This window comes from Neodiprion fabricii, chromosome 2 (assembly GCF_021155785.1).
Source record: "Neodiprion fabricii isolate iyNeoFabr1 chromosome 2, iyNeoFabr1.1, whole genome shotgun sequence".
NCBI lineage: Eukaryota > Metazoa > Arthropoda > Insecta > Hymenoptera > Diprionidae > Neodiprion > Neodiprion fabricii.
In genome coordinates, this window is record NC_060240.1 from 22,931,137 (window position 1) to 22,958,959 (window position 27,823).

The 27,823-nt window shown below is 37.3% G+C and overlaps 1 protein-coding gene across 6 annotated transcripts in view; it reads left to right on the plus strand.

The window, feature by feature from the left end:
- LOC124174762 (potassium voltage-gated channel subfamily B member 2) overlaps positions 1 to 27,823 on the plus strand; it is a 107,636-nt gene that overhangs the window by 14,471 nt on the left and 65,342 nt on the right. For all 6 annotated transcript variants that reach the window (XM_046554214.1, XM_046554215.1, XM_046554216.1 and 3 more), the window contains one exon: positions 3,486 to 4,458. In XM_046554214.1, the coding sequence (XP_046410170.1) occupies positions 3,613 to 4,458 (846 nt within the window). In that variant the 5' untranslated portion in view covers positions 3,486 to 3,612. The remainder of the gene's footprint in view (positions 1 to 3,485; positions 4,459 to 27,823) is intronic.

A 27,823-nucleotide genomic window follows, 5' to 3' on the forward strand; every position in this document is an offset into this window, starting at 1 on the left:
AAAACATATTCATATTTTGCAAATTCGACTCCTTCAAATTCATTTTAGAGTTGCGAAACAGTATTTTTTGTTTCAATATTTTGTTGTATTGTAACGTTACTGATTTGAATCTTGTGTTTCTTTTTCCTGTTAAGGTTTTTCAATTGTTTGCAATGCAATATGACCGTGTAACGGTGCTCAAAATAAGTATACATAATATTACCCGTATGTAAAATGTTCATGTTGTTATGGAATTGTACCAATATAATGTCACCAAAATTTTTATTCGACTCTGCAAGTGGCGATAAAAGAACTCTTTGTATTCTCGGAAAACTCTCCTTCGTAACCATCGAACTGTACGAAACTATCGTTTGGTCGTTCAAATAATTTATTACCTTCGTCTGAATGAATGTATATAATGTTGAACACGTTATTCTTGCACACAACCATAAAGTATTCTCTGCATAAATAAACACATAATTGTATGTCTTCTCGTTCGGGACACAACAACGTTCACTTAGTCAAGTTTGTTTTATGGCTATTGCACATCCTTCTCCGACACTATATATATTTGGGAATTGCTTAGATTATTTCCTTAGTACTTTATGAGCCATTTATCATTGATAGTGTTTCACATACTCTCTTTTTATATCGTTAACGAATAAACAGTTTTAATTGGGCACTGCTGAAACACTTAAGGGGGTGCCCTGGTCGATTTCGACATTAATGTGTACATCTACAAATCTCAAAGTCCACGTATTTCAAACGCGGAAATACGCTTAAAGGCCCCATTTTATATGTTGGGAATGCCCCACATGCAATTCTGAACAAAAATACTTCAATTTGTTTCCTTAGACGCAGAATTAAAGAAATGTCATGAATTCTGCAAATTTACTACTGTGATTTCGGAGTATGTTCGTTGAGAATTGCATATAGAATGTGGCTGTTAACCCAGATAACTCTTCAACTCACTCTGGGACGCTCAGCGTCCCACCTTTTTGTGTAGCTTTTTATTTATTAAGCTACTTTTTGGTAACAACTCTCGAATTTTTTGATTCTTTTATTTATATATTGCAAATCTAAAAAATTTTTTAACCTATCTTCTACTTATTAAGCTACTTTTTTGGTAACAACTCTCGAATTATTTGGTCCCACGTGGTCACTGAAATATTTCTAACAATACGTCTAAAAAAAAAAAGAAAATTTATTTATTTATTTAGTGCACATGTAAACAAATGGTGGAAATCTCTACTTTTCCATGAAAAAAAGGATTCTCTCCTAATCTACCATGAAATTCTGAATGCCAATTTTTACTCAAACTTATTACACACCAAAAAATTTTACAAAATTAAATCAAAATTTTTCGATTTATTGTTTTTGTTTGTCCACTATGTTAGATCCACTATTTTGACTTTTTAAATTTCGAATTCAGATTCACAATTTGCGACCCCGAAAGCCCATGTATGCAAAATTTCAAGGGAATCGCATGTAAGAAAAATGCATGCCTGAAAGGATTAAGCCCTTTTTCACGTTTGTCAATGAGATACATGAACTACGATATTTGGAGATATATATACGTTAACGTTGAAATCGATCAGGGCACTCCCTTAATATCGTTAATTGAAAAAATTTCTAGTTATTTTCCATATAACTTTCAATTATACGCTTTATACGGATATGCTTCTGGCTTCTGATACAGAGGCTGTCTTTATTTATTATCATTTTCTTCAATTCATTTGTCTGAGGTGAATAAATAAATGGTTGTTAGAAGTTCTGGATAGACAATATACTTCCTCCGCACACTGATTTGCAAGGCTTTCAACCTGTTTTATTATAGTCTGCTTTTTGTATACACTTCTATGTTTTAGCTTATCTCAACTCTCAGTCTTGGTATATTTATTTCAATATTTCGGCACTTGAACAGTTTTTATGCGTTAACAGTTACTACTCCTCTGCCTGTTATCTGGTGAGATTCTCTCAGACGTGATGCGCCATGGATTCGTGTGGCCACACCTACGTGATTGACGCAACGCACGATATGCATATACAATCTGTTTGTCCAAATCCAACTTTACTCACATTGTTGTTACTATATCCTCTGTATTTGCGTCGGACGCCCCACTATAGTTATAGTTAATGTTTGTTTTCAGTGTTTGCTTCTCTCTCTTCTGTAAAATTATTTCTACCAGGCACTACTTATACCGTATTTCTTTATTTTATTTTCAACTTGAAGTCTCACTCGCTCGAATCTTTCTTGCAATGATGTACGTCATGACCGATCTATTTATACAAACAAGCATTCTTACGATGAAATACACATTTACTCGTCACAAATTCTTCAAAAAATGGATAAAAAGGGAATTTTAATGTGATATCAATGGACTTGGAGTTGCATACATTACTAAGTATAGGATAATCATGGCATCAACTTGTTTAACGATTTCAAGATGTTTATTTGGCATAAGGAAAATAGTATTTGATAAAGGAATTAATACACACCGTCGAATATGATTACGGATCACTCATCCTACACGCGTTCTTCCCGCCATCCACCATCTGTTGGATTTTCGTAATTCAATTCTCGAGTACATTCTCCACATAACCTAAACAGGATACAAGTAGAGGACATAAAACATATAACAATCAATTTTGGAGGAAATACTGGTCAATGTTGACCACCACTAATCACTTTGTGTAATGAATTACGTTGAAATTACCAATTACATTCGTAATTTGTAATTGAGTAAAAAACAAAAATACTACGATTACAATTTCTAAATAGAAAAATTTTGATTACAAATTACAAATGTAATCAGTGACGGTTTTCATTCTAATTACAAATTATAAATGTAATTGGTATCGATTTTTTTTTTGCAATTATAAATGAGAATTTCACTAAAATTTTTTTAAATTAATAAACACATTCGTAATTTTTAATTAAAATGTAATTAATTAAAACAGTGCCCAGAATTGTCAATATAAAGCATCCTTAAACATCGATTTTCAATTCAATAAAGTCCGTTCTGTGCCCCTGTCGTGGAATGACAGGTGAATTTGTTATATTGCGGTCCGGTCGATAAAAACGCCGTTTGCTTCATCCTATTACAACCCGTTAATCGTGAAAGAGGGAGGCACCTAGCACAGAGTTCCTTAGTGAACTATAAGATGCTAACTCTAGTAATTTTTTTACAAGTGGATATTCATTTACAGATTAGTTCAAGAATGATTGTAAGATTTCGAAGATTTCTGTCGATTGCATTCGATCTCAAGCAATTTAAATCATTTCTATTTCAAAGATGTTGAGTAATTCGAGTAATTTCAACTGCGATTGATTTCTTTTCTCTCTATAGGTATGGATTGTAGCGTGAAAAGTTCTAGTACTTGGATCTCTAAACTGAGATCTATAACATCGTAGGATCAAAGCGTTGTAGATACATCGATTATACACAAAGATGCAGTAAAGTTGTGTTAAATCAACTGACCACGAACACTGTTTTTTGTTTTAGGACTAACATTAAGATGTGGCCAACTGGTGGGAGGTTAGTAAAAGAGGACCAGAGTTCCACTGGCGGATGAAGCTGAAAGGCGACTGATCGTCAAGCATAGATTGACATTCAAGCTAAAGTTAATCTCATGCTGAACGACAGAAGGTTTGATGATGAAACGGGTGCCGACCCAGAACGCAACGGAAATGGAGTTCCTACTTCGATTTATACTCAGGTCCCTCATCTTGAGTCAACGATGGACTCTTTCACATATGACCCATCGCTTGTCACGGTTGGAAACATGTCGAACCTTGGGAACCTTGGTAGCCTGGGCAATAAAGAAGTTCGTTATGCTTCATTCTCAACAGTTCCAGCTTCGCTACCATCGATGCTTCCGCCACCGTTGCCACCACCCCCACCACCTCTTCCTCTTCACATGCAACAACGCATTTACTCGCGTTCCATGACATCCTTACCACCGGAGCCTTTCATGCTGATGCGTTCAAAAGCTTTGAACAGAAGAGTCTGCATTAATGTCGGTGGTGTTAAACACGAAGTTCTTTGGCGTACTCTGGAAAGACTGCCTCACACTCGTCTCGGACGTCTCCGAGACTGCAATACCCACGAAGCAATAACTGAGCTTTGTGACGATTACTCGCTTATAGACAACGAATTTTTTTTCGATCGACATCCCAAGTCGTTTAGCTCAATATTAAATTTCTACAGGACTGGGAAACTCCATTTAGTTGACGAGATGTGCGTTCTAGCATTCAGCGATGACTTAGAGTACTGGGGTATCGACGAGCTTTATCTCGAAAGCTGCTGCCAGCACAAATACCACCAACGGAAGGAGCACGTTCACGAGGAAATGAGAAAGGAGGCCGAGTCTCTTCGGCAACGAGAGGAGGAGGAATTCGGGGAAGGAAAATGTGCGCAATATCAAAAATGTCTCTGGGATCTTCTCGAAAAACCAACAACCTCTATAGCTGCCAGGGTGAGTCATGTTTTCTTATAATATACGTTTACAAATGTTTGTAGCGCGGAGGCATGCACATGGATCGTATATCACTCTACAAATACTTGTTAGCATCAGTGAAATGGTGAAGATACTGTATAATTAACAATCAATAATATTCAACGTTGCATCATTTAGTTAAACGCGTTTTCCAAATATGTCTTACAAGGAGCATCAGTATGGTGTCCCCCCCCCCCCCCCCATTTTGTCGTTGCACCTCACATATGTTCTAGAACATTGAAAACTAAAAGACTCGTATTATTATTTATCGGCAGAAAAACTGTTTAACTGGGTGAAAATGGCTCCCAAAAATGTGCATTCAATGAGGTGGTTTCTCAATTTTGGATAGAAGCACTTCATGGATTTGAATGAAACCAACGCTGCAATGTTTCTATTCATTAATAGAACATTTCAGCGTTCTCTTCATTCTAATGCAACAAGTGCATCAAGAAATCATCCCGCTGTGTGCCCATCTTTGGGAAACGATTTCACCGCTTTAAATCGTTTTTCTGTAGATAAAAAAAGGGGGACACCAAATTGGTGTTCCTTGTTAGGTGTATAATGTTCATTTGCCCATAACCATATCACGTTTAGTTTGCATGTTTATATAACTAATCTAGCTAAAAATGAAGGATATATTGCTGGGAAAAATAATTTGTTCGCATTAGTTACGAGTTTGGTAACTTCAGCTGTTTTTTGTTCTAAATTATGCAACAAAATAATCTAGTTTTTGAGATATTACAACTATATGTTCATTAAAATGTATCTAGACAGCATCAAGAGACTTTTAAGGTTTGAATGCTTAAAATTATGGAAAACTTACTACATTCGACAGTGATGTAGTAAGGGGAAATGAGACAACCGCATTATTCAATCACAATTAATTGGATGAAAATCTGATGCTATCGAATCCCCTGTACATCGCATGCATACATACGTATCATACATAAGTAGCAATCGTTTTCTCATATGCTAGAAAATCGAAATTGTATTTTCTGTGAATAATAAAGCAGTATACGAATACAAGTCAGAAAAAAAGTTTCTGTACACAAGACCAGTTTGGCCGATCGCCAAGATCAGATTTGTTTCTTTTAGAACTCGTTGAAATCAATTATATTTATAAATTGGTAGTAAGTATAAGATATCACGAGCGTGCTCGTGCCATGCCACTTAAAAAAAGACAGGTAAGCAGAGTAATAGATTTTTATAATTTAATGTACCTATAGCGCTACCGAGAATAAACAATATCAATATAGTGTTTTGAAAGTTTGGAAAAAATAACGAATATACGGATATTTGAATTTTATAACGTCTAAAAATTCATGTCTCTATACATATCCAAATTACCGAATGATTATATTTCACTTTTATCCGCAGGAAGTGGCCTTTTTATTATACGATACAAGAACTAGGTTTAAAAAATTCACGAACGTCTCTAACTCTTGCAGTTCAAATAAAGTAACATGTGATCAAAAATTATATAATAAGATTGACTTATACATATGGGATTTTTCATCTCGAAAAGTCTATTTTAATAAAATTGGAGCAACAAAAAATCACTGCAATCAAGCGTATTCGAAAACTAAGAAAATAGTAGCATCAAGAATTATAAAGATGAAGTTAAGTCAATTGCGTTGAATTTATTAAAATAGCCTGTTCTCAACAGAACAGTAAATCAAAAAATCCGCATTTAATCGACTAAAATTTATTTATTACTGATTTTTAAATGGTTATATTTTTGTTCCGGTCGGCCAATGTCGTATCATTTGTTTATTTATTGATAAATGAGACGAGTTTTTTCTGTTGAACCTCAACTTCTCACAATATCTTTGTATTCAAAATCATTCAAGGTCATAATTGAAAAACATTTGCTAACACTCTTTCAAATTCAGACAATCTGTATGTAGTATCCCGTCACGACTAAATTGAGCCTAATTGACTCATTTAAATTACACAGTAGTTTGGCACTAAAAAAATACAATAAAAATGTGACCTCTCTAAAATTAATAATCACAAAAGTTTCTCTATTTAAAATTGCTGTTTTTGAGATAGCCATATTGACAAATTTTACAAACTAGTGGAGACTTTTTTCTTCGTTAGCACTACAAAAGTGTCAAATTTCAGAACCGTTTTCGTCTGAAGTTAGCTGACGTGAATCCACTAACTTATATAATACAAAAAGAAAAATGTGCCACACTTTTATTGTGATAAACATACAGTATTATTTTACCAATTCGCATACTTTTTATAGTAGGTGTAACAAGATAAGTTATCATATACAGACATTATACACATCAATAGCTGATTTCTAATTCGCTTCATACGTCGTACAAAACTTTGCTGTTCCGCAATTCACTCGTAATGTAGGTATATATCATTTAGTCACGCATGGAATATATATTGTCCAATGCTTTTCTGCCACGAATATTTCTGTTAAATTCATATTGTTTTTTAAAAATTACTATCCACTGACACTTAAATTCAGGGCACAATGATAGGACTGAATTTAAATTAGTCATTTCCGGCAACACGGACTTCTTTAAGAGAAGACTTCGGTAAAACTTTGGAGAAAAATCGATTTTTTCATTCTTATACGATTAAAACCAGTCATAAAAAAAACTTTCAACCAATTTTTAGGTTATGGTATTATATGCATTGAAAAAAGTTTCAATCTCCTGTAATGAAACTTTGTTTGAAAGCCTATATTACCATAATATAAAAATTAGTGGAAGGATTTTTTATACGACTTCCAGTAACGGTTTTAAAAATTTCACCGAAGTTTCCCTTATGGAAGGTGTCCCATTTCTTCCGCTAAAATGAGTTTTTTTGGATTCAATAAATATAAAACTGTTCAATTAATTACTTCCAAAATTTGCAGCTTGTATTAATCGATATTTTACATGTTCACATCTTCCTCATCCGTGACCCCCGGACGCAGTTTCGCAACCGCAGGGGTGCAGGTTTTCTTCACTTCTGGTAGTCTGAATGAGAAAACCGAACGGAATTTTAGTTTCTAGGGGCGAGGTTGAAGTTCCGAATTTAAAAAGTTCCGAAAACGCCTTATTCCAAATTATTCTGTGGCGAAACTTGGAGTAAAGAAATCAAATTTTTACGAAACAACAAAGTTTCGAATGGTCGAGAACTCGACTACTCAAAGTTCCCAAATGCGAGATTGCTAAAATTTAAATTACAGTAGAGTAAAGTTCCGAAAAGTAAAGTTCCGATCGAGAAAAATTCCGAAAAATAAAGATTCGGTAAATTACAATACCGAAAATTGAAATATACTCGCATAGCGTAGTTTACCCAACGAGTGGGTGACAAAAAATGAGAAAAACCGAAAATCAGAATTACCAGGATTGCGAACTTAAGAATATCGAAAATCCAAAACAAAGAAAGATCAAAGGGGTGAAATTTCACCAAGCCGAAAATCTGCGATCATTCGGAATTTCCATGTATCAGATTTTTTGATTTTCGCACTTTCAGAACTTTGGGTTGTCGAAGTTGTGCTCGTTCGGAATTTTTCCCTTTCCGAACTTTGCATTTTTGGAACTTTGAGCGTCGGGTTTCGGACCATTCAATACTTTGATGTTTCGTCAAAATTTTATTTCTTGACTTTAAATTTCGCCACCAAAATATTCGGAATTCGGGACTTTCGGAACTTTTCAAATTCGGAATTTCAACCCTTCCCCAGTTTGTAAACATGTAGCTGCCGTTTGATGAATCGCAAAATTATTTTTTTATGAAATGACTACTGATGAAATGATCTGACTACACATCGCTTTTTTCGTTCATCAAACGATAAGAGTATGTATGGCTCTGCATGCTGTTAAAATTTGTAGTCGATCGCTCTACTGGTTTTTCAAATATCGTGCACACTAGTTGCAAAACAGCTGTTCCGCGAAAAACGCGTTCAAACTTGAGTACAATTTACAAGCATATGGAGTACTTGCAGTGTTCATATGCTAATTTAATTCAATTTTGCGGATTTTGGGATGAAATTTGGCACACTTGTACTTAACACCTTGAAGCACAAAACGAGGCAAAAAAAATAAAAAAATGGCGCACCCCCCCTTAAGTAGATTATTCAAAGTTTGGGTAAGCCAATGCACTATTTTGACAATTTATTTGTTGTTATCATTATTATTGGTGCCATTACACGGAGAGAAAAACTTAAATTAGCCGGGTATATTCCAGATTACGGTAGATTTGAGTATACACGATAGTCTTTGGAGCAAAAATTATGGCGAGTATCGCTTGCACAACTATATCACTATTTAAAATACCATTACCGATTTCTCATACTAGCCATACTCACTTGACCACTTATGCGTATGGCTGCTTTTTCTAAGTCGGCTTGTTGAAGTGATAAATAGTATTATTTTTTTAGGGATAAAATATTTTAGAATTGAAAACATTTCTCCAACCGTAACTGTCATTTCCAGATAACCGTATTCACTCGTATATCTTTTTTCTCCGTGTATCATTATTTAGTTGTAAGTGAACTTCGCTTTGCATTAATTTATTGCATATTATAATGTGAATAAATTTTACTATAATCGTACCAATACATCAAATCATGTATCTAGAAAAGTCCGGAAATCATTTGTGTGAATACTTATGACAATTTTCCTGAATCATTGTTGTTTTTTTTTCCATAAATTTATTCACATTGGTAAAAGGAAGTAGAAAAGAAAGTTTATGAAAAACAAGAGATAATAATAAAATTAGTATCAGCTCTGAATAGGAGTAGACAAAGTAGAATATGTATAGTAATAAAGAGTTATTATAATCGAATTTATTATTTCTAGGTGGTGTGACAACGCTATTTTTGTACATACATAATATAAATCTATCCCCCTTTATGTCATGTAGATAGATTGACTACGTACTGCTAATCATTATTTTCATATTACGTCAATATAAGAATATATGAAAGCAGATTGTGATGGAAGGGTTAACACGTGATTACCAGGCATCATGTAGCTCCAGTCTCGGCACCGCTCCCTCTATGCAGTATAGTACCATCGGTAGATAGAATAAAAAGAAACGTCTCAGATTTATAACTATGGAAATAGTGGTGCAAAGAGGATGAAATTGACAAAAGAAAATAAAATACAAGACGATTAGCTACAAGCAGACATGTATTCCAAAATTAACTGTCCATCGAAAATCTAACAGAAAATACACCATATTATAGTTCAGAGGGTTGGGTAATATTGGAAACGATGTCACTTCAAATATGTATTTCGCCGGCCCTTAATAAAATTCACTTAACTTTAGAGAGGCTGATTATGAAAGACCTCACTTTGGTGTGACGATTATAAGTCAAGTAACTCTACGGACCGGGATGACAAAACAGTTCATTCCTGTCTGTAAGCATAGACAATAATTGTTTTATCATCGCCGTCTGTAGAGTTACTTGGATTATAATTATCACGCCAAAGTTTTTTACAAACAGCTAAGGTTGAGTGAATTTTATTAGGGGTTATCGATTTGGTATTCAAAGTGGCCAACAGCAGTTTCTATTTTGAATATCCTTATAAGCAATTATAACCGTTTTATATTACGAATGGAAGAATGTGAGCTATTTACAATTTCATAATACCGTAACATTCATTAGGAAATTCTATCGAAATCCCATTTTGCTGTACTTTTAAAACTAAAATGGGCACATAATTTGCCTGTGAACAAAGATTGTAATGTCTTGAAAAAAAGAATACGTAGTGACTGTGCTTTTCAAGAATTTCACCAGTTCTATATATCACGGTACGTGAGTTAAGGGAGCGGGGCTTGGATAGGACGCAATGAATGCGGAAGAAAGTATATCAGCTATCCATAGACGTAATTTAGTGCAAGTGCAAGTGTCTGAAGTAAATATCTGCTAGTCTACCTAATTTGTACGAGTTAGGTGAAACATCTGTAGGATAGACAAAAATACTACTGCTACCGCCTACTTCCGTAGTAGTGCAATTTGGTCCGGTTGCACCTGCGTAAGGTGTTTTGCAGTTTTCATTGCCGCCTGTTTAAATTCGGGTGCTTTTATTAAACGTCAAGATAACTGCAGACGTATAAAAGTGGTCACTAACCTCTCTCTTCCTCGCCCCGCACAAGCTGATCGCTTATGGGGACTTAGCCGAAAGCGTATTGTGGGCTTGGTGGTAATTACTATCATTTTCATTATTATTAAACAGATTGGTATCGACGATTGCACCGCCTATATTTGTATCATTTTCCACAATTTTTTCCATTCGTCAGATTGAGATAATATTTAGCGATATAGCGTATACGCACGATTAGAAAACTTGATCTATGAGTACTATAACACTACTATTATTGTCATTATCACTTTCATCGACATCGTTATCGCTATCGCTATCGCAATCGTTATCGTTATCGTTATCGTTATCGTTATCGTTATCGTCATCATCATCGTTATTGATATTGCTATCATTGTATCGCTATCTGTATTTCATCTTTATTGTTATCACCGCCATCAACTTTATTAGTCATATACACCATGCATAATAACATTGGTCTACGAAAAACAAAATTTCTTGTCATGCTTTGTAAATGCTTTTTTTCATACCTTGGCGTTAGACGAGTTAAAATATTTCTAAAAAAAAACTCCCATTTTTTTAGAACAATTGTTTATTTGAAAAAATAAAAGTGTATGAAAATCTTTATATAATTAATTTTTTTTAATTATTTTGACGACTTTTTCATACGGTCTACTTTTTTTTGAAACAACGTAACCGTGTCACTTTCATCCTACGAAAAGTTAGTGTTCAGACGAGCAGGCTAGTAAACGCCCAGAGTAAATTTAAAGCAATAAACCAAAATAACGGAGTAATTAGAAGAGCAAGAAATATCGGAAAACAAGATTAGGAACAAATATCAAGCGCCAGGCACTAAGTGTCAACGAAATGAAGAATCGACAAAACAAAATGTCAGCAAAGAAAACAAAGTTGAATCAAGGAAATTACCTGAATCAAACGATAAGCTCTGCTGTCAGTAATTGGAGGAAAGGAACGTGGGGGCAAGGAGTGAAAAGGATACACGCAAACGGAACAAAAGAGTTAGTAAGTAAGGTAGAAACTTATTCGGGGTGGATAAGGAGACTTCAGTTAGACTGCCTCGTACAGGCATTCCCGGAAAGGTCGGTAATACAGAACCCGACATACTACGTCGTCCACGTTGCAGAAGGCGGCGGAAAGAGTGGGGATAGACCAAAGAAATAGGATATAAAAATAATACAACAGATTTCAGAATAAAATTACCGGAGATGTGAATGGTACAACAAAAATTGTAGCACAACTTATGATATAATTGTGAAGAAATTACCCTACACGAATCAATATAATGGTATACGAGTTGATACAATAAAGTAGAAACACAATATTTTAATTATTAATCAAAAGATTAAATCAGGGTAGAATAGTTACACGATATAACACAGTAAAATAGGGGCAAAAGTAACACACTGGCTTAGTACGGGAAATGAAAATTTACACACTATATCCCAACCCGAAATTGATGTGGAGACAACACGATAGATCAGTAATAAGTCCCAAAATCATCGGTACAGAGACGAAGCAAGATATGACATTGTCCGCACACAGGCACTCGCATATGCGCTCACTCACACACGTCAGGAATGGAGCGTAGAGCGTATAAAACAATAATAACTAGGACAAAAACTAAATTCGGTATAAAACTGACAAACTCAAAATATTGAATACAAAATATGTGATAGTCAAGATAAAATGACATTGGCACGAAAACCGGACAAGGGCAAGAAGCCGAACGCCGAAGAATGACCTCGTCGGGTTGTTATGCAATAATCAGTAAGAACTATTTGCTCAGCAAAAATCGAAAATCATAACACAGGGGGTTGTGTGATAACGAAAGCTTACTTACGAAATCTACAATGTAACGATAATCCGAAATCGAGAGTTACAACAAAAGGTACTAAGGTACTAAGGCCCAAAAGGTATTTTCAACGATACGAAAAACACGCCAAGTCGTTACGAAGGTAGAACGAAAAGTTGTTACAAATAATTCTAAGCGCATCGGTAGTTTAACGAGAAGTGGCAAAGTTTGAACCGTTTTTTCCCTCGCAGGGTTCATAGAAAGAACGAGAAATAGATGGCACTGATGTACGAACTTGACGAGTAGACTGCCGTTAGGTGGCCAGGCGGAGACCGTGGCGCTCAGCGGATTTGAAGTGTTTCTGTCAAATTTGGTAGGGCGACGAGTCATCAGGTTGAATATCGTCAAATCGTAGAATGTTCCGGTGTCGTGCCAATAAATGAAGCTGCTTTTCATGTTATCGAAAAAGAGATAAGGGGTTACATACAACTGGGGCGGCTAAAACTAAGATTACGTTTAAGAATTTTTTTCGTACTTAAAACTGAATTTTATTGAACAATTATTACTTATAATTTAAAGTCTGACATATTATCCATATTGTGTGAAAATTTGGTTGAAAAATTTCAAACGGTAAAAAAGTTACAGTCGTTTTCCTGAGACATGTTTTTCTTGATAGCGTTTGTGGTACCGGACGTGCCTTCACTATTTCTTATATTTAAATAAAAAAAAAAAAATGTCCTAAAGTAGATAGATGAAACTAGTACTCAGTAAACCGGGATTTAAAAATTAAATTTTTTCGAATCCTCGCAGTCTTTGGAACAAAAAAGCCGATTTTTCGCCTCAAAATTTTTCACTACTCATAACGAAAAAAAACTATGAGAAGTATCAAAAAAACGGCGCACAAGTACTGAATTATTGTGTGAAATATAACTATGCAAAACTAGATCTCTGTATATATGACGAATCTTCCTGAAATGTCGACGCTTCCATTAGATCTTTTTTTTTGCTGTGTTAACCTCATTGTTCCTTCTTTTGATGGCCTTGTCGCTGCTCACCCGGCCTGCAGGATAGTCACTCGAAGGATCGTACTTTCGAATGAACAAATTTATGAAAAATCGATTTTTTGACGTAGCCAGGTGTACGTAACTCCTTAATAATTACCAGCAGTATATGGAGTGGTAAGCGCGATTGTTGGAGCTGATACTTCACAGATCGGATACTAAAGTTCAGAGGTTTCGTAATTAGTGCCAACTAACTCATTTTAATGAATTTTCAACCCAGTTGCGCACTCCTGTTAGCGGACCCACGTTGTTAACAGTTCAAGTCGTACGTAGGTGGCGAGATGCGGTAAACGATTACTACAGAGACACAAGTACTCTCACCGACACTTTCAGGCACCTGCCAGGAATGTCTCAGCATCTCAGTAATGACAGACTTTACATTCTGTGGTTTCCAAGCTGGATACAAACGTTTCGCTAGTCTTGGTAGTACGACAGTGCCTAGGCAACGATATCGTCTCCGCCTTATCTCTCAGCGACACTATCTTCTTCCGGACCGCTCGTTGGAAGGTTAGGCTGGTCGGGACACAGAAAAAAAATATAAAACGAAAAACGATAAGAAATATTTTGGATTCTTCTAGTACGGGTCGTATCGTGAGTCTTAACTTCTCATCGTTACCCAGTCGAATACAGAATATAGTGGATGCGGTGATTAGTGATGCCGTCGAGCGAGACGAGACGAGAATTTCGGATTTCTCGTCTCGAAAAAATTTCAAGAAATATTTCTCGTCTCGAATTCCGAGAAAAATTTCACGTCTCGAATTTCGAGACTCTCGAAATTCTTAATAATCTCGGCGCCCTTGGGCTTGGGCATGGACTGGGCTGGAATAATATAAATACAAATAAAACGCTTTCAAATGCACTTTTATTATTCGGACGGGTTAAGATTTTTTTGAATCGCTGATTTGAGGCTGCACGTCAGCCATCCGTTTAAACACAGCAGACTTCTCGCTGTTTCATTGGACATCCTATTTCGGTGTTTCCTTAGGATCAAACCGGCCTTCGAAAACAAACGTTCAGCCGGGACGCTTGTCGCCGGGATGCTTAAGAAATCTCGCGCCATTTTTGCCAAATTCGGAAATGAATTCGAATTGTTTCGCCACCACTCCAAAATATTTTCGTTCCGGCTCGCCCGTTTGAGTTTGCAATAGCGCTCGAATTCTCGCTGTGGTTCACTACAGTCTTCGTGAAAAATCTGCGTGGAAGCCTCATAAAGTTCATATAAATCGAAGGATCCCTGGCTTCCTTGATCCGATAAACTTTTACCCTGAGATGCTATCATCTCGACGGTGGAATTTGCGCAATATTGTTCGCGAAAAATTTTTTGAAACTTAGCCATTGATGCCTTCTCTATGTCACGACCCCAAGGTGTGAGTTGAAACGTTTCAACTTTGTGCCGAGGATTGAGGATGAGAACAATTCCATATATCCAATTCGTTTTCTTGTAGTGTTTAAGTATCTTATCTCTTCCAGCTTGGAAAGCTTCGATAAATTCCTCGTCGACGCAACTTCGCGATGGCTTCGCATCAAGTTGGTGAGTTACCGTCTCGATTTTGTCAAGAAGCATATTGAACCCCACAATTACCAACGGCAACGTAATGTACGTTTGACCACCGAGAACCGTCGACAGATGATCGAATGGTTTTAAATACGCGCACACAGCCGCGATGATTTCCCATTCTTCAGGGTTGATTATCATCTCGCGAAGTTCTCCATAGCTGTGCATCAGTGCGTTAAGAGCCGACTTGACACTCAGTGCTGTTCGCAACATTACGTAAGTCGAATTCGAGTCGAATGATTAATTCGAGAAGAGACAGAAAACGGGGATTTCTTGATCATTGGGACGAAAAGGGAATAATTGGCTTGGTAATGGCGTCGCACGCCCGGTGAAAAACGAAGGACTCACTTGATCGCTTTTTCAGTGTTCAACAACACGAAAAGAAGGTGCCGACGAGATCCAGAAACATCCAAGAGTCGTTCTTCACGGAGCCGGTTCGACGTAAAAACTTTGATTGCGAAAATCGTTAGAAATATCCTCGAAAACGATGAAAATTTGAGGGACGCCGTGCGTGCCTTGCGAGTCCGCCGGGGAAGCGAAGCGCTACGGGGTCCTCACGAGCTCCCTGTCGCTAGCTCGCGGCTTCGTGGAGCCTCGCGAGTTCTCGCGAAGCCTCGCGAAGCCCTGCAACCTGATTAATTGAGAACGCTCGCGGGCCTCACGAGGCAAGGCCTCGCCTAGTTACTATTTATTTTTCTCGTTCGGTGCCCCAAAAATCAAACGTAGACTGAGAGATTCCAGGAATCTCGAAATTGACAAGAAATCTCGAGAAATCTCGAGAAATCTCGAGAAATCCGAGAAATCTCGAAAAATCTGAGAAATCTCGAGAAGTTCGAGAAACCTCGAGATGTCGAGAATCTCGATCGAGAATCTCGTCAGTCGAGAAAAATTTCTCGTCTCGTCTCGCCAAGAAATGTCTCATCTCGACGGCATCACTAGTAGCCAGTATAATCTGATTAGACCGTCGGTAGGCGAAGTCATCGAGAGCTGGAAACGGTAGATATCGGTCCCTCGGTCGTCGGGATCGTTGTCGTCCAAGTACCTTATTATCGTGCGCCGAAGTGCGAAATACAGAATTTACAAAGAAAGAATTGGTTAAAAGTAGTTATTGCCTATTTTGTATCGAATTCGGTTGGAGTACCCTACTGAGGACGCGTAAACTAGAAATAATAACGGTTGTGTGCCCTTGTGACGCGCGACTTTGAAACGCCACGTTACAATATATGTAGGGTTATTTGACTCTATAGGTATAAGGGTGTGTATTCAGAGTAAAGGGTTGAATCTGTGTAAGTATAAAGGTATATTTCGGGTCAAAGATTCCCTGATTCTAAGATGGATGTATATTGTATATGTGTGGGTACAGTGTTAAATCTGTAAGGGTATGAGGGCATGTATGTGAGGTAAAGGATTAAATCTAGCAAGGTACGAAGGCATATATCTGGGGTAAAAGGTTAAATCTGTGAAGGTATGAGGGCATATATGTGGAGTAAAGGGTTAGATCTGTAAAAGAATGGGAGCACATATATAGGTTCGAGATTAAATCTGTCCAAGTATAAGGGCATATACGTGGGTTCGAGGTTAAGTCTGTCAAGATCTGAGAACATATACGAAAGGTAAAAGGAAAAGCGGTCTTCCTGGTGAAGAGCCTGACGGCAGAGGAAAGGAGGAGGTGAGATAGTGAGGGGAAGGGCGGGTAGTGGAAGAAAGGTCTGAATTCCTGACACGGCGGCGGCGGTGAGATATCTTTATAATATAGAGATTTTATTTTCAGGCTGGTTAATAGTACATTCGAGTTCCGATTGACTCTCCGCGCGAAAGTCTGCCGCTGCTGGACTCAGAATCTTCTCCCCTCTCCATTGGTTCTAGAAGCGTTTGACTATCGTCGGCGCAGGCGCTCAGTTTTCTGCTTTCGCTACCAGCCGATGTCTCTACACGTTGAACCTCTTAACACAGTCGCCTCATGCCGCGGGCGCATATTACCGTCATCTGTATGGTCTCTTACTCCTTTTCTTTTACCATCTTATGTAACAAATCAACTTGCCACCACCCTATATGGCTGACGACCCCTTTTGGTCACGCTATGTGACAGGCCAGACTTTGCCGCGACCCTATATGACGGACGACCCTTTTTGGTCACCTTATGTGACAGATCCGTCTTGGCCGCCACTATATATGGCAGACGACTCTTTTTAGTCACCCTATGTGACAGGTCAGTCTTTTGCGTTTGACGACTTATGTTTTCTTGTTATTTGTCCGTTTTACATATACATATTTTTACGTTCCAACTGTGCATTTATGCACTAAACACACGACAATAGCGGTGAAGCAAGTATAAACAAATAAATATCACTGTGCACAAGCGACTAACGCGAAATTAAGTGGTCCTCTGACCATTAAACAACAATTAACTAAGGCGACTCTACAAGCACGTAAATAATACTAATAAATTGACCTTGCGCAGGTTTGGTCTGACACAAACACACTTTATATACTCACGCCAAGGGCAGGACTAGCTCTGTCCTGCGGTCTTGGCTTCAGCGGCCCGTAAGATTGCGCAGTCTATTTCTATAAGTCTATAGTGTGAACCAATTGTAACATGGACCGTCAAGATTTCCTACAGCTATAAGCTAAATTCGTGACCCGGACAAATAGGTGCCAATTATCTCACTGAAATAGTACCAATCATTTAATGGTGAATAATTGTGAATTGGATGCCATGGTGATTTTATTATTCCCACCTTACCTTGGCCATGTAACCGACTTAGATCGTGGGTTGTTCTGGTACCGGGTCGCGTTGTTCGGTGTTGGGGTCTTTCGGCAATTATTGGTAACAAAATTCTCAAGAGGAAGTCGGGAAAGATTTAATGAAGCGTAATTATAATTACTTAAACCACCACCATACCTTTTCCATCCTCTCTCGAGCATTACTAGCCAATCTCTAATCTCTGCATCGTTTTTAAGGTGTTCGAACGCATTGTTCTGGATCAGATCATGGTTTTTCCCGACAGCTGTGGCTTGCATGACCCCCATCAGTCAGGTTTTCGCCCTGGACTTGACACATAGTCGGCGCTACTGAGGCTCACCAAACACATTCGCATAGGAATTGATGACCGTGACGTAACCTTATTCGTTCTAGTTGATTTTCGAAAAGCTTTTGATTCTATCCCTTATTCTATCCTACTCAGAAAACTACACGATATGAGCTTTTCTCGGAGCGCCTTGAACTGGATAGCCAGTTATTTACAGGGTATATCGCAGGCGGTGGCTGGTAGCAACGGGAAATTGCCTTCTTAAAAATGTCTCAATCAAGGTGTGTCTCGAAGTTCGGTACTGGGCCCCCTTATATTTCTGGTTTTTATTAACCACTTGTCCCGTGTTTTGCGTTTCTCAGACCATCTCATTTATGCGGACAATCTGCAAATTTATCTGTCGACTCCTGTTTGTGGCCTGGCGAATGCTATCCGTAGTGTCAACAAGGATATCGACGCTGTTTTAAGCCGGGCTGCGGCCAACGCCTTGAAGTTAAGGGGGGGGGGGGGTAAGGTTAATTCGGTGAAAAAAAAGCATGTTTTTAAGATTTTTTTTTGGCAATACAGATGGTGTTAGTTTATTCAGGCAATCCGTACATGATAATGTAACATTTGAACAATATTTCCCTAAATTTTCATTGCAAAATAGCAAAAATTGAGCGACTGACGATGAATCTCCGGAGGCGCCTCGAGAAAAAGTTGTTTTGCGGTGCCCATCATAACTCGCAACCAAATCATGTGAAACGAAAAAATCAAAATGCATTTGTTAAAGGAGATGTTTGTCGAGGTATTCACGGGAGGATTTTTTTTTTTTGATTTTTCGATTTTTCGTAGCACTTGGAAGCCAAAAACCTGATTTTCGCTAAAAAAAACGTCTAATTTGTTGTTGTAAAATTGATAATTATTGAAAAAAAAAAAAAGCTCCCGACAATACCTGGCGAATAATGTGAAAAAACACTGTGCAAAATTTCAAAACGATTGGTCCAGTAGATTTTTAGTTATGGTGGGCACGGACTCCAAAAATGACAAGTCTCAGAAAAACGCTTTAGAGTTTTGCGTACTGAAAAATTCAACATAAAATTCGATAATTTTTTTATACTCCCACAGAGTCGTCGATGCCAGGTCCGTAGAGCAAAAGGCTTCCATCAAGATGGTCTAGAGCATCTTTTTGCATTTGTCTACGCAAAACTCTTTCTTCTTTACTGTCACGCGCTGCTTGCTCCTCTGCTCTACTAATTCGCAACTCGTCAGCTTGTCGTGCCCATTCGTGAGAACTTGGCCCTGTCGGGATGTGCATCTCTTGCATAAAGGCCAGTAAGGCAAAAGAACCTTCATTGAAAGTACATGCAGCTACATGAGCTGCAATTTCAACGATTGTAGCGGTGCCACTGACAGACTTTGGCTAATTTTTCGGGGCATTTTTCGATGTACGAACACAAATGATAACAAAGTAACACTTTCGATGTACGAATTGAAGGAAAACAGAGTCAAAATTTTAGCGTCACTTGTTACTGCTCAGCACGGCGTACAGTGTTTAACTGATGTATATACCATGCCTCGAATATTCTTGACTCTACCTGAACAGACGCGTTTGGTTTTAATTGGGCCGGGTGAGCGCGTCGCGTAACTGTCGGTCAGGTATAAAACCTCATCCCGGAGCAACGGACGCTTACTCATAACTTCCTCAATTTTGCTTCAATCGACTTGAAATTTTAACACAATATTCTTGACATATTGTGCAATCAATTAGAAAAATAAAAAAAAATTGAAAAAAAAAAAATTTAATACCTTACCCCCCCCTTAAATGTTACTAAGACCCAAGCCATCTTTCTCGGTAACACTATTATAATCGCCAGACTCAAGAGTCTCGAGCTCCCGAATATCTGTCTCAATGGGTACTCCATAGCCTTCTCTCAGTGTGTACAGAATCTCGGACTGCTCATTAACAGCGGTTTGACCTGACCCCTTCAGGTGTACTCCATCTGTAACCGGGTGCATTGTCTGCTCAGGCAACTTTCTCTCTCATGTCCTATGCTATCTTTTGCTCTCCGTAAGTTTCCATCACTGATTTTCCCCGTTTCTGACTATTGCGCTATCGTCTATAACGATCTCTCTGGGATGCAGAACGCACCTGCGTCTGCGGTGTGGTAAGGAGAGATCATATTACTCTTTACTATCGAGGACTTGGCTGGCTTTCTGTCCAGGATCACAGGCTTTATCTTCTGGGCATTGTACTCTTCATAATTTTTCGATCTGGGAGTCCAGGTTACCTAAGAAGCCTTTTTACCAATCGCGAACTTGCAATTCGTGACATGACCAGGCCCCACGTGAGTAATTTTGTTACTTCGCGGTGTGCAAGTGAATCGTATCTACGATATTTCACGGTTGAAGGGTTGCGTTTATGGGAATCCCTTCCAGGCGAGTTGAGGGAGTCCAGTTCTTTGTAGGGCTACAAACAGGATCTTTTTAATCACCTGTTAGCCGCTGAGGATGCGCGATGGCGTGCGATCTGACTTTGCTTTTCCTTGTCATCTGATGTATTTTCTAATCATTTATGACTTTAATTTGAGTCTGTTAGCTGTGTAGTTATGTTTATTTATTTTATTTTACTTTAATTTTTATTTTCTTTCATTTTTCGTTTTATTTATTTTTTTATGTAACCTGACCTACGTCTCTATACTTTTACCATACTTTCCTCTCCTTTACTACTCTGTATTCTAATTTTTTATCACGGCACTTATGTGAATTGTTTGTCAGTTTCTCTTGGTATAAATATTGTTGGTTTGTGTTAGATTAATTTAAGATTTTTTGATTGTATTTTATTGTCTGAAGTGGTATTTTTGGCTTTCTCCTGTTTGACATGTTTGTTTCGCATTTGTTGAATTTGTTGGAGACAAATAATTCGAGGTTGTCCAATATTGCCATGGACATTAATAAATATTGATACTGATACTGATACTGATGGTCACCGCAAGGCACTATTTGTAAGAGAGGGTTCAACAATCCAGCAGACAACTTGGTCCAGAATTAATACTTTGACTTAAAATTTTCGTCAAGTTTACTCAAAATATCGGGTAAAAATTTGGTATTATACGTAAAATATAAAACATACAATGATGAAAGAAAAATCTTTAAAGTGCCTTTTTTTCACGCTTCTGACTGCCCCTTAAGGGAGTATTCTAGTCTAAAAATAAAAACATTTTTACCATCCATTATTTCACAGAATCCTTATTGGTATTTGAAGACCGTACATTTAAATTTTTCTCAAGAAAACAAGTGGAAATAAAAAAAAATGATGGATCTCTAAATACGGCTGTTGCAAAAGAATCCGGTTGAAGTAGTTGACACGATTCTAGTGCTCCCGTTCATCCGAAACAGAAAAAAAACAAATTTTCTTGATCAATAGGAATGTCGCTATAACTCGTACCAAAAAAAAAAAATTATGAAAATGGCAACTGTTTGAAGGCAAAATTATTTATTTTTTATCTTTATTTTTCTAGGTGCTTTTCAATTTTTTATAACTAGTAATAATAATTTAGCAATGCCCGAGGCAGGGGCTTTAAAGAAATGTATACTGTATAAAACAGGAATTCTTCTTACCGTTAATCGACGATTCTTGGGGCATATAGGAGGCCTTTTACCGTATTCGCACCTTCCTTAGAAGCTGATCTTTCTGGCCTTGAAGCCAATAGATTTGTTGAGGTGTGCATCGAGCAATTGTGCATAGTTTCACAAGTGCTCATAACTTTCTCAATTTTTGAAAATTCGCCATCGGCCTTAGGCCAAAATATTCTTAAAGGATGTAGGTGTAATACTATGCAAAAAAATGAATCCATTTTTCCAAATTTGTAAACCAGAATAGCCCCTCAAGTCCTTTAATTCATCTCACAGTTCCCAAGGACGTACCGGACGGCATTGTAACAGGTTTCGGACAGGTAATTGCGTAAACTACGTGGCATCATCCATATTTCTACCGTGGGCATCGCCCTATTCCATTTTTTATCATCTTTCACAGACTTAGGACTAAACGTATTTCTGAAATGTGTACAGAATTTCTCCATTTACCGTTCCAAGCTCATAAAAACTTGTACCTTGTATTTGTACTCGTAAAGCTGTAATACAAGGTTCAAAAGGAATTGTGACGCCCATTTTTTAGTAACTCTCTTCAAAAAATTTACCTTCTTCAGCGTGACAATCTTGATATAATACATGTGATTATTAAACGACAGTTTCCTATCAAAGACAATACCTAAATCTTTAATATGCTCAACATTTGCAAAATGAATACCATTCAACGAAGAAATAGTCGTTGGCAGCCCAGTTTCACCAAAACGTATACATACTAAAATATTTATTAACATTACAACTCAGCTCAGATCATTAAGTCCGCGCCACTGGGAGAATGAATCAACATGGTAAATCTTCATGTTGTCACCAAATAACAGGAATTTAAATGCTTTATTCTAAACTTGACATCGTTTTTAAAAACAAGAAATGGCAAGGTTTCTAAATGTGAACCCTGTTCAATACCAGATCGAACAGTCATAGCTTCAGAGACAAAATTTTGAATTCTAACGTAATGAGTTCTACCACAAAGAGACGACTCCAACCACTTAAGCAGACTCCCAGACACGCCATAACAACTTAATTTCCTAATTAATAGATTCATATTGAGCATATCAAAAGCCTTTGTAAAATCAGTGCAAATAACATCGATAGTATTCTTATTTGCAATATTCACAACCAAAAAATCAACATAAATGCAAAAATTAGACATAGTTGATCGACTACTCAGGAACTCGTGTTGTTCCGGGATAATAAATTTTCTTATATATTTTTACAGCTTATCACACACCAGGAGATCAAAAATTTTAGCAAACACATTTGCTGTGCATATGGGCGATAATTATTCACATCAGTGACATCACCACCTTTATGAAGAAGGGAGATACAGGTCATTTTCCATTGTTTAAAACAAACGCCCATACTGAGAGAGTAATTGAATGAATCTATGAGAACCTTGCAGAAAGTTAGAGAGCAGTTTTTTACAAGCAATGGTTGAATACAATCAGGTCCCGGACTGGATTCCTTTCTCTAATTTTTAATACTTGTCAATACATTATTTTCAGTTAAGTAAATATTTTCCATACATTTGTTATGGTCAAAGTGCAACACAGTACCACTCAGATTATCATCCCTATAAACACAACCAAACTTACATGCAAACAGATTAGCTATGTTTTGCCAACTATCGGCTTTTTCATTCCCACAATGCATAATTGCCGGTATATAGCATCCTCAACGTTTATGGAACTAACATACCAAAGAATTTTCTACAGTCAACGGTCAGCCCTGCCTTAGTTTCGTTGAGAAGATTCGACTCGTCTCATCTAGAGAGGACTACACAATGCTCTCAACTTCCTAAATAGACCATAGTAATGATGAGAATTATATAGCTTATAACGCTTATGCATCTTTTTTTCTCCTTAATATTATAGGTTATCTCTCTGGAAGACCATTTTGGAATGGTGATAACCCTAGCAACAATCTTTGGTACATGCTTACTAATAACATTAACAGTAGCACCGTTTATGATATTGACTCTATTACCCACACTACTTATTTCCGTAGAAGAATCTGACCAATTCACCTAGACAGCTCCAAAGATATAGCATTATAGTCAGCCCTCTTAAAATCGTAACAATATTTCTTATGCCCTGTGATATTCATCTCGATTACCTGCAGCTCGATATCAAGGGCCGACTGGAAGGGATCACAATCAAATATGGCATCCACGTACGCTTGGCACTAAGCATTCATAGCGCTCGTAAATAATAGATCTATAATATTTCCTAAGATATTTGCGCGATTGTTGAACTGAAAGATTCCATAAGATTCACACAAGTTAGTCAGTGAGTTCACCGCAAATCTAATATCAGTATCACTATGATAACCGCTGGCCACAGAATTTCTGGCCTCCCTAATCCAATTACAGCCTGGAATGTTCTAGTCATTAAGTAAGATCAAGTTGTCACTACTTGATCCGCAGGTAGCTTCTAGAAATGAGCTTTGCACACATTCAATATACTGAGAGTAATAATCCAATTATAAAACTCACATTATGAACTGTAACACTGACTATAACCTGTTCAAACGCGTTATCTGTAAGAGAAACAACAGATTGCTTCAACCGTTTTTTTACCGTGATCTGTCGCATCTGGTAACATTAAATTGATTTAATCCGTTGCATACACTGTCGTCCAGCCAGCTCTCCGTCAAAATAATGATATTGTATTCTTCGTTCAATCCTGTGCAAGTCTAAATTCGGTGATGCGTTCTTTGATGCCACGAATGTTCTGATAGTAAATTCTGATGCTACTTCTGATCTTTATTTAGAGTTATGACTAGAACACGTCGAATATACATAATGAACAGTTTACTTTCACCGTTATTCTTGCGATTGCCAAGTTCTACACGCAACTTATTGTAATGGGCAAGTTAAGATTTCGTTAGGTCGCTCTTGAACACGACTTGATTCTTAACAAACCTTCTCTTGTTCTTAAAAATCCAGTGCACAGATCCAGTGTACAGTGCTCAGAAGAAGTCAGAATTATCTTTAAAGGCCTGACTTTTAACACTCACAGCGTTCTTCCCCAGTCGAACCACTCTAATTTTATTGACATCGAAAGGAAGCTGATTAGCATCACTAGCAAGCACAACATTCTTCATAACGCGGAGAACGTTTCCGCCGGTATTAAGAGAATCTGTCAGGTTGAAAGCAATAATACTCTTTTCCCTGAACTACCTGTCACGGATTTCATTTATGACACATTCACTAGAAGAGGTAACTAGCCCTTCAATGCCGTCAATTCTTCCTTCCACCTCGTCAATCCTGGTGTGGGCATCATTAATACTGCCAACAATGTGATCCATCTTTTTATTGATCATAATACACTCTGATTTCATCCTGTCCCAGAGTGGCTCCGAGTTATTGTCAAGCTCTGCATTTCTATGAGCAGCGCGAGTAGTCTGACTGCTTCCAGAGGAGGGCTGCGATAAAGTACCAGCCCGTTGTATTCCAGCACCGCAACAGAGTAAACTTTCGTATCTGGAATAGACTCTCTTTTTGCAAGACACGTGATACGGCACATTGCAGTACGGATATTCGACCGCATCTTTTATCAAAATTGGACCCGACTTATTAGGGCAAACCACGCACTTCATATTAAGCATTATAATAATAGGAGGGAAGAGAAAAAATAAAATAAAATCCAGATCAGTGAAACACATGGTGTTTAAGTTCAGAACAGTCAACTAAACAAAGGCACCGTAACCGACTAAGCACACACGACGATTAGGTTACAAGACACTTTATCAGTCAAAAGACACCAAACCAACACACTTAATACTAAAATATTTAGGGCAAAACCTGCAGTAATAATTTCTTGTTTACCATACGCAATATAACACAAAGCAGTAATATTATTAGGCAACAAGAAATATTCGATACTGTGGTCAGGCAACAGAATGAATGTATCGATACGCCATTTTGAATTTTCTGCATAAATCAGAAGAAACACTACGTACAAATGCTTTTTTGATGTGCAAATACATATGAAAAACAATCTTTATTGCCAAGTACATAATTGAAACATAAGTTAATATGCATATAGAAACCCTTTTCCGTAATTTCAACGAACTAGCTGGCTTCAAATGAAAAACCTGCAGTGACTGGTACTACTTACCGGAAATTTTCATAAAATAAAGGGAAAATTCGATTTTGGAGCTGCACCTGCAGTCGAGAAAATCAATAGTCTAGGACCTAACTAGTCATTGCTTTAATGGTTATTTATAGGCAAAGTCATATCAAACTACGTATGCATTAGTGTGTCAGTTTCAACATTATTTCATGATCATGAGCCTCGTTGTTAAATTAGCACCTTTAGAAACCATGAGGCCCGCGTTCTATACCAAAAGCTTGAAGTATATCATTTCTTCCAATAATTTTACAAACAAGATTCACATGGACGGGTGTATGTGTTTCATACATATGTACATTGAACAGAAGTTGATGCATGTGTAACAACATAATTACATAATCCAATTCATACTTTTATGAAATTTTTCCTTGGTCCACAAAGGCTCACGACCAGTCACTAAAAATTTTTTATTTCAGGGTGACTAGTTCTTTATTTTTTACGTTTATTTAAATTTTTACAAAACGGCGTGTGTGTACGTACATATTACTTTATGATTGACCGATGAACTTGGCGATAAATATTGATTTTAAAATTCTTGGTACACCAAGAAAGCATTTATATGGGTTATTTTTTTATGGATTTTGAGATAGAGAAGGAATTTTTATAGCTGTTCACCACTTTGGTGAACTTAGCGCAAGGTCTTTGCACCTGAGATGCTCTTAAAGGAATGCCTTGTCTTTGGAAACAATATAGGTACTAAATGTTAAAATTTTTCTATTTTTACACCACCTGTAGACCTCATTCGCTAATTATAAGTGATTTAGGTGTTGTATTGAATTCTCCCATTATTCGTATAAGTTACTGCGGTAGTGTTGCCTATGCATAGTACAATTTCACAATCATTGACATCCGAAACAAAGCACCTTAATACCCAAAAAGCAGCTAATAGCATCAAATAATTAATATAGCAAACTTTTTTCCCACTCAGTGAAAGTCCGTTTGTACTTCTTTGTAGTTTATAACCAGCAACATACTTTCCATCCAGATCCTAAGGCATCTAACCAATTTTCCGTCTTGCAGGTGTACCTCCTGTTTAAATTATATGCCGTGGGTAATTTATTAGTCCTTCACTCCAACTCCTTCTAAATGTAACTCGGTATTGTCATTGTCGGGTCGTAGTCGTCGTTAGCCATTTTTTTTCACATTTTTTGGCGTAGCCCCAACCAAACTCAACACGGGGCAGTGAGTGAGCAATGATTTGACATACCAGTTGTGCAAGCTAGCGAATTTTACAATTCTGTCTTAGTGAAGGGGAGTTCATGATATTGTCTGTCAAATTTGTCTTTTCGATTTCAGCTATTTCAGGGCTCATTTTGTCTGAATTCAGAATAAATCCTAAAAATTTACTGTGCTTTTGGCGTGTCGTTACGTTTTTCATAGTTTATTACGAACCATAAAGATTCTAGCGTTGATATCAAGGTCTTCAAATGCAACAGCCATTTATCAAATAAGCTACCCAAAATCAAAATATCATCAAGCTAAACTATCGATCGGAACCATTTTTCTGTCAGATCTTTTGCAACTGCACTTATATTCTCATGGAAACATAAGGCCTTATATCCAACCCAATGCGTAAACAGGTAAAATGAAAAGGTTGATTGTCGAAAAGAAGTTTAATAAATTTGTGACCATTTTTATGTAACGGTATCGCAAAGCAGGCATCCTTCAGGCTTAAGTGACACATAGGTGTGGTTGTCGTTTGATAACAGGTCAGTTGCAGCCACCAAACACAGTAGCTTAAAATGTGAGGCATTCATAAATAAATTAAGCTTTTTGATATTGATAATAAAGCAGTTTGACTTATTAAGCGTTTCTATACGAAAATATGATGATACAAATTGATTCCCCATCGTTCAACTGCTCGAATTTTGAGTAGATGATCAATTTCTGATCTGTTGATAACAGAACTGTGTTCGAGGACAGACTATTTGCGAGGGTCATAGACAGGGAGAGCTGTGTCGAAACGGTAATAAATAGTATTCTGTATTTCCTAATACATTGCAAAAGAAATTTATCTTTCGTGAGGGCATCTTCTGTGGTAAAGGGTAAGTTCACCTGGTACTCAAGGCT